This window comes from Arachis duranensis, chromosome 3 (assembly GCF_000817695.3).
Source record: "Arachis duranensis cultivar V14167 chromosome 3, aradu.V14167.gnm2.J7QH, whole genome shotgun sequence".
In the NCBI taxonomy this organism is placed as follows: Eukaryota; Viridiplantae; Streptophyta; class Magnoliopsida; order Fabales; family Fabaceae; genus Arachis; species Arachis duranensis.
This window is the reverse complement of record NC_029774.3, coordinates 99,863,245-99,871,241: the sequence shown is the minus strand read 5'-3', so window position 1 is coordinate 99,871,241 and position 7,997 is coordinate 99,863,245. Positions and strand designations below refer to the sequence as shown.

At 36.6% G+C, this 7,997-nt stretch overlaps 1 protein-coding gene across 1 annotated transcript; it reads left to right on the top strand.

Moving 5' to 3' along the window:
- The first annotated feature begins 6,573 nt into the window (after positions 1–6,573).
- LOC127745651 (nuclear matrix constituent protein 1-like) lies at positions 6,574–7,306 on the top strand. The gene is made up of 2 exons (XM_052258759.1): positions 6,574–6,941; positions 7,126–7,306. The coding sequence occupies exons 1-2, from the start codon at positions 6,753–6,755 to the stop codon at positions 7,300–7,302; spliced, it is 366 nt and encodes a 121-aa protein (XP_052114719.1). The 5' UTR covers positions 6,574–6,752; the 3' UTR covers positions 7,303–7,306.
- The last annotated feature ends 691 nt before the right edge of the window (positions 7,307–7,997 follow it).

Here is a 7,997-nt window from a genome sequence, read left to right as displayed (position 1 = left end):
GCCATGATTCATTGTTTGAAAATTGCTTATGGGTTTGTTAAGTTTTTGTCTTACAGGTTCAGATGAGACAATTCTGGGCAGAAGAAGAACCATCACTCTGAACTTTATCTTCTAGGATCTGAACCTTCTTGGAATAGGATTCTAAAATTTTTTTCCAAGATCACTTTTAACTTGCTGCAATTGCAAACCTATTCATGAATCGTGCATGTGTTTTTTACATTTCTCATTATCATCATTTCAATTTCCAAAAAAAAACCTGCAACTTCTGTTTTAATTGTGCTAATGTCTTGTTTGAGAATTTTATTTTGCAGGTCAAAGAGACATTTGTTGGATAAAAAATGAGAGATATGGATTTTGCAATGTAAAAATGGACATGGACCATGCTTGAATCTTATTACACATGAGGTTCCTTTTGTTTTCTGAAACCTTTAAGTAATATGAAACTCTTTTTGGTCCTAATGAGTTTTTACCAAGAATTGGTCTTTGCACATTGTGAGTTTTGTTATATAACTATGGTGTTGCTGGTTGAAATATGATCTTTATTTCTCTTTCGAATTTTTTTTCAAGACGCAACATTTAGTTCTTATATGCCTCTAACACACTCTTTTGCAGGTTCTATTTTTTGTTTTATTTTTCTCACCTTGATGAAAAAAAAGGAGAAAAATGTATATATGAGGCTTGATAAAGCATAAGGCTTATTGAGATTATTGGATATTATTTTTTATTAGTATTGTGTTTATGAACTAAACTTGTTTGACTTGTGTTTGTGAGCTGAACTTGGTTGACTTTAAGTCATTTGGACTTTATATTGTGCTGGTGAATTGTTGCTTACATGGTGCCATATTTTACAATATGTGCTTGTATGGATTGTTAGTGCTTGTATGGATTATTATACTTTCGTGCAAACATAGAATTGTATATAAGCATGTATATATATTGGATTATGTGTTGGCAGTATTGTCTGTGTCCTCAGGTTTAGCGATAAGCATACATTAAGGGGGAGCAACTCATATAAAAGAAAGGGGGAGCACATCAAGTCAATCTAGTATCATCAAAGGGAAGTCTCTGAACCTTACATTAACTCTTCCACCCTTGATGACAAATAGGGGAGTAGTTGTATGTATGAATTGAATTTATTTATATGAATTGAATTTAGTAGCATACGAATTTTGCTAATTTTGCTGCTGCTATGAACTATGGTTGCTTTACATGATTTGTTGCTATTTTGCCATTATTAGTCATTGATCCTCTGTTCTGTTTAATTTCTGAGCAGTTTTGAACTGGACATTTGTTAAAATTGCTGTTATGATCTGTTCAGTATTAGGCTGGTTTTTAGTTGCTGTTTGTGTACAATCCCTTAGTCATGAAGAATTGAGTGTTGTACTTCATAGTGTCCTCTATAAGAATAATGTAAATAGGAAGGAAGAGATTAGCACAAATCTAGGGGGAGCAACTCTTGAAAAGAAGAAGGGGAGCAACACAAAAGTAAGTAACATCATTCAAAGGGAAGTTTCTTAACTTTGTTCAAATTCAATTCCTTTTTATTAATGTTTTGATTATGTTTGTCATCAAGGAGGAGATTGTTGAGTTAAGAAATTAACTAACATAATTGATGATAAACATTAATTTTATTGGGCTAACTACCCAATTAGTTTTGATGATTTTGTTCTAAGTGATGCAGGCTAAAATTCAATAATGCAACAGCCCAAATAAATGGAACAAAAATCTGAAGATTTCATAGCATGCTACACTTACAAATAAAGTCCAAATTAATTTAGAATAAAGAAATATAGTTGCAACAGCCCAATATGATGGAAATTAAACCAGAAATAAAAAGGGTTACAAAACTCTAAAAGCCCAAGGTTGTTAAGTAATAGAATTAGTTGGGCTGAATGGAAACATATCTAACCCAAGTCCAAGTTGACTCCACCAAGATTCTCATCCAAGATTGAAGACTTCCCTCTCTCTACTTGCTTCGGCCGGCATCAGAACAAAAGAAAGAGAGCTTCGTTCCTTATTCATTTCATCAAAGAAGAAAGAAAGAGAAAGCTTAATAAAAAAAGCAAAGGTCTAATCACCCAAATCAAACCCGTCAAGATGAGTCAAAAGTTAAAGGTGATTTATTTCCATTTGCATGCATGTTAATTTCTTCACTTCTTCTCCAACTTTCTGCGATACCATTTTTGGTTAAATGAAGAAAGAAGTCTTTGATCTCCGCTGCTGTAAATCAATGGTTCACAAAGTTTCTTAGAGGCAAAGCATATTTTTAATGGTTTAGATTTAGGTTTTAGCACTGAACAAATTTCTCTTTGCTACTCAAATGTCTTCGGTCAAGAAAAAAGAAGACATTTTCAAAATCCCTGATTTAGGAATTAATGGAAGATAGTGAAAGGCTATGTTGGTAGCACACAGCTCGAGGAGTTGACTCTGAGGAGTGCATCTCAGCAACATGCAAGGAGATACAAAAAGAAAAATTGTTGTTCCTACTGAAGCAAGGAGAGATAACCAGTGTTTTGAGGTTTATGTTCTGAGAAGAGTTCTCTGAAGAAGTTCATCTACTTGGACAGTGCTTCCTAGTCAAAGAAGCATTCCGCCAGAATGAAGAACTGAATCGGAGGCTAACAAATCTGGTTTATCACATAGCAAAGAGATTGTTGAAGAGTCAATCTCCTTCATGTTTTACATATTGTAATTTTCTTTTTAATGTTTATCTTTCTGTAATTTCTTGAGGTAAAAGGCTGAATGAGTGAGTCATTGAAAGAGTCTAAGAGAGAAAAAGGCAGAGAGATACACATGAGTGAAAAGCCTAGAGTTATTTCAGATTTCTTTAGGTTGAGTCTGTGTCTTGTATCTTGTACCTGTGAGGTACCCCTTTCTTAGTTGGGTGAGCACTAAGAGCGAATAGTTAGGTATTAGCATAACCAAGTCAGGTTAGCTTAGAACTTTAGAGTGAAAGGATTGTGTCAATCCTGTGGAATTGGTGTATGTAATACTTTAACTATAGTGGAAATTCCACCACTGTTGTGGTAGAGACTGGATGTAGATTGCATTACACAAGGCAACTGAACTAGGAAACATGATGGTGTCAGCTTCTCTCTTTCCTGCTCTGTTCTGTTTTCTAATATTCATGAGACAAAAATAAATTGTCTTATAAATTTTTTGCTGTTGAGTTCAAACAGAATCAGAATTAAATGTTTGATTTAAAGGGTTATTTCAGTAACATAAAAGAAAGCCATAGATTCAACCCCCCTTCTCTAAGCCTTCTACAACCTTCAGTTTTGTACCAAAGATAAATAAAAAATAACTTACATTGTTTTAGTTTCTATTATGACTGATTTGATAGAATATTATACAAATTATTGAAAATTTAAATATATATTGACAAGCGAGACCTTGTATACAACTAGATATACTTTTATAGAGCTTAAAAATTGATATTTGTTGTGTACAAGTGTTTTTTTCTGCAAGATGGTGAGTTTATTCTTGGAATAGAGTTCAGTTCCAAAAAAGGTGTAGTCACGACAATAGGAATTACACCATTTCTAAGGGGGTCGATTACAAGGTCTTTGAGTCTGAGCCTTTGACGTTTTATGCGAAATGCATGCAATATGGTAGAGGTTGTAATTGGTTTATTTGGGCTAGTTTGATTTAGAGAAAATATTGTTGGAAAATTAGACGATTATATTGGAAGTCATACTTTTACGATGGATACAATTTTTCAAGACCATTCGAAACTAGATTCTGACACAATTGCAGATGCTATAAGGCCTTTAGTTGAAGCCAACCCTTCTATCAAGGTCTGAGTCGTGATTGCAGATGTTCAGTCAAAATTCAACTATACTAAGCTATCGTAAAGTGTGGTTGGCAAAGCAAAAGTTGATTGCAAAAATCTTTGGTGGATGGAAAGAAACTTCTTTCCCTTCTTTAGAATTTTTATGAAAGGTGATGGGCTAAGTTTATCCGGTGGTACTACATGAGTCCAAAAAAAAATGCCTTCTCATGCCCACTACCGTTTTGGCTGTTGCCACCTGCACCACCACGTGGGGAGTCATCGTTGCTGTCACCCGTGCTTCCGTCCTCATATCCCTCCTCCTCTTCATCCATTTTACTACATGTGTCTTTTCCACTTATCTTCTAGGCTCGTTCATTCAGGCGTGTATCAACCCTCTCATACGTGCAGCTAAAGCTACCATTAGGGCAACTACCGCTGAAATCTATAGACATTTGTTTAAGAGACTTGCCAGCATTATTAGGAACACGACAAGAACCACAAAAATTGCTTGAATCTGAACGGAACCTACCTGTGATTTGTCGTTATTCTATGATTGCAATTGCTGAGCATTGCTTGTCACCAGTATGAAAGGAATCCAAAATGGAAACCAAAATTGGTCTAGTCCTAACTCCAACAACCGAGATATTAAAGAACTTCTAACACTGCTTTTTTGTTGTTGCCATGGAACCTGTGGTAGGTAGTATGGTGGAGGAGGGTTGTACTGTGGTGGATAGTAGGGTGGGAACGATAGATAGTATGGTGGAAGAGGTGGATAGTGGAGAGGATCGTCTTGTGATAGAAGTGGATAGTGTGGTGGTAGTGCGATTGATATTGTGCAGGTGGTGGGTGCAGATAGTGTGGCTATGGGGTAGTGGTCATTGTGTCGGGGGTGGTTTTTGTGCATCAAACAGATTGACCCGAACTTTGTCACATACAGTCAAATGGCCACCAAACTCTCTTCTGTACTAATTAGTGTACTCAACCGTAGGTGTATAAGGATTCGTGTGAAAACTATCAATGATATAATGCTGTCAATTTATTTCCCACCTATTGAACCATTCACTGTGGACTTCTCTCCAGTCCATGTTCTGTTCCCCATCTAACTTGACATTGTGATGCTGTCTAGATCCTTTCCCAGACCAAGTAGAGGTTTTGGATAGCCAAATTATTGACGAACTTGATTAGTTGGGTGACATTTTATGATCTCAAAGTTGACCAAGGGGACAACAATGGTCCATATCTCATGATGAGCGTATACATCTTGTGGCATGTAATAGTGGATGTGGACGTAAAACTGTCATAGAAACTGCAGTACAATGTTATATCAACAGAGCATATGTTAACCACAGCAAGGATATTAATTGTTATTATAATTCAATATTTCGACTTATTACCGCTTGAGGTTGCTTATCATCAAGCATATGCCTAACATGTGCTACCATTATTGCTCTATGGTTCTGGCGTTGCCTCCAATTCACTACAAGAAAAAAGGCCTATGGCCACGCTTTTTTTTGCTACGTTTTAAAAGCGTGGCCAAAAGTGGTCTATGGCCACGCTTATGTGAGGGTGGCGTTTGAATAGAGATTTGGTCATGCTTTTTTTGCTACGCTTTAAAAGCGTGGCGAAAAGGGTCAATGACCACGCTTTTATGAGGGTGGCAGTTGATGCGAGATTTAGCCACGTTTTTTCTGCCACGCTTATAAAACGTAGCCATAGAGAGATTTTGGCACGCTTCCAAAGTGTGGCAACAGAAATTTATTATTGTGGCATTTCAGAAGCGTAGCCATTTCCTACAAGCCTTTTGGCACGCTTCAAAAGCGTGGCCAAAAGGTTCCCTCAGAAAAAAAAAATTAAAGAAGCTCGAATTAAACAAAAATGCTCCAGAGTTCAATTCTTCGTGATTCAAAGACTTAGAGAAAAAAAAGCCCTAGCTAACTCCTTCTTTGTGCCCTGCCCTAACTCCTCCTTCGAAAGCCCCAATGGCGACCACCAATCTCCGTTGTGCCTCACCGCTGCCCCCTTCGAAAGCCCTAGCTAACCCTTCTTCATTGTGCTCGCCTTAACCCTTCTTCAAAAGCCCTAACCCCTGCCCTCACCACGACGACAACACTCCAATGAAGTACCACTCGGACGACAGTCCGTGAAGAACGACGAAGCCCTCCCTTCCGCGCTGCCGCTCGCTTCCTGCTTCTTCGCTTCCGTGAAGAACGACAAAACCCTCCCTTCCACGTTGCCGCTCGCTTTCTAGCAGCCACCACGTCTTCCTCCACTCCTCCCTCCACTCTGCCACTCTCTGTTTGCATCATCAAGAATGGAGCATCTGACTTAGGTTGGTTCTTGATTTTTTTGTCTGATTTTTCACTGCTTCTATTTGTTTTTCTATTCTGTTCTTGAGTTAATTCTGGTTTGTTCCTAAGTATTTCAGTTCTTGATTTTTGTTATGATTTTTAATTTGTTTATGATTCTTGGTTGGCATATTTTCTGCACTTCTCTAGTATTCTCTTGGTTGAACTTCTTGGTTTTGATTTGAATGTTTGGTTCTTATTTCTTATTTTCTGCAGTTCTGGAACTCGAAGTACTATTTTATAAATTAAGAGAGTAATTCCAGTGTAAACTGGATTCAGGCTATTTCATGAAATTTCAACCTACTTTTTGAGCACTGAAACTTTAACTTTGGTTTTGGGTTGGTAGCTTGTTATGTTGTCCAAAGAACTAGGCTTGTGGTAATTTAGCTCTCAAGTCTGTCTTTGTCTTGTGGGTATTAGTTCATAAAGCTTTCTAATGTCCCTTTTCCAGTGTTTTCTTCTTTGCTTTCTTCCAATTTTGCTACTACTTAAGGAAATTGGATTTTGGTCAAATGTCCACTTTTATCTATATGTAGTAGTGTACACTGTTTGTTGTTCATGGTTACTTTGGTTAATTTTCTTTTAGCTAATTTGTTTTCTTTTTTTGGGGCCAGCTTTACGCGTATCAATATAATATGGGGCTTCTCTTGATTGAGAAAAAAGAGTGGAGCTCTAAGTATAATGAGCTGAATCAAGATTTGGCAGAAGTGAAAGATGCTCTTGAAAGAGAAAAATCTGCTCATTTAATTGCCATCTTTGAGGCAAAGAAGCGGGAAGAGCATCTGAGGAAGGCCTTGGGTGTTGAGAAAGAATGTGTGCTTGATGTAAGTTTTTTTAATTATTATATAAATACTGGTATTAGTGTTAATTCTTCTTTTTCAAAATAAAGAAAAGCATGATTCTTATATTAAAGCTTATTTGTGGAAACCATGATTATTCCTTTCTTATTTAATAATTAACAATTAACAATTACTGCTTGCAAATATGTAAACATTTTTGCATAAACAGCTAGAGAAGGTTGTGCGAGAAATGCGCTCAGAGCACGCAAATATTAAATTTTCTGCAAAGTCAAAGTTGGCGGAAGCAAATGCATTGGTTGCTAGCATTGAAGAGAAATCTTTAGAAGTAGAAGGAAATTTGCACTCTGCTAATGCCAAACTTGCAGAAATAAGCAGAAAGAGTTAAGAGATTGACAGAAAATCACACGATCTTGAGTCTCAAGAAGCTTTGCTTCGAAGGGATCACTAATCTCTGATTGCAGAGTACTCATGATAACTCTAAACTATTTGTTCTTAAAAGGTTTTTCTATTTTCTTATTGTAATATGTAGCTGTACTTCTTGTTTATAATGCATTATGATATGATTTGCAACAGGAAAGAAGTACATGAGAGTACTTTATCAAAGCAGAGAGAGGACTTGCGAGAATGGGAAAAGAAATTGCAGGAAGGGGAAGAGAGGCTAACCAAAGGTCAATAGATTTAAAAATATATCATCTTCCTTTGGTATTTTAGTTCTCTAGCCATAATTCCCCATTGTGCTCAATAGATTTAAATGTGAATGTCATCCTCCTTTGGTATTTCTTGCTTTCCTATACATTGGTAGGTAGCATCTTGTATCCATGAAATTGTTGAATGCTTTACACATATATCAAGCAAAACAGTTACATGTAATGTCTCAATTCAGAGCATGTAATTGGGTTAACCTTGCTGAGTGTCATTTTCCATCTGTAGCAAAGATCAGAACAAAGCTGAACCAAATTGCAGTTAAATTTCTTTGTTTTGCTTACAAAAAGGAGAAATGTATGGTTTGGTTTGTGATTTTGAGTATAAAGCCAGGCCATATAAATGCAGCAATTAAGCAGATTCAGTTTTAGTTTATTT

What these genes read in the sequence shown, in the direction of transcription:
- LOC127745651 (XM_052258759.1), top strand. Translation starts at nt 6,753, where the DNA reads ATGGGGCTTCTCTTGATTGAGAAAAAAGAGTGGAGCTCTAAGTATAAT. An exon ending in AGAAAGAATGTGTGCTTGAT is followed by an intron (nt 6,942 to 7,125) that starts GTAAGTTTTTTT and finishes TTGCATAAACAG; the next exon opens with CTAGAGAAGGTTGTGCGAGA.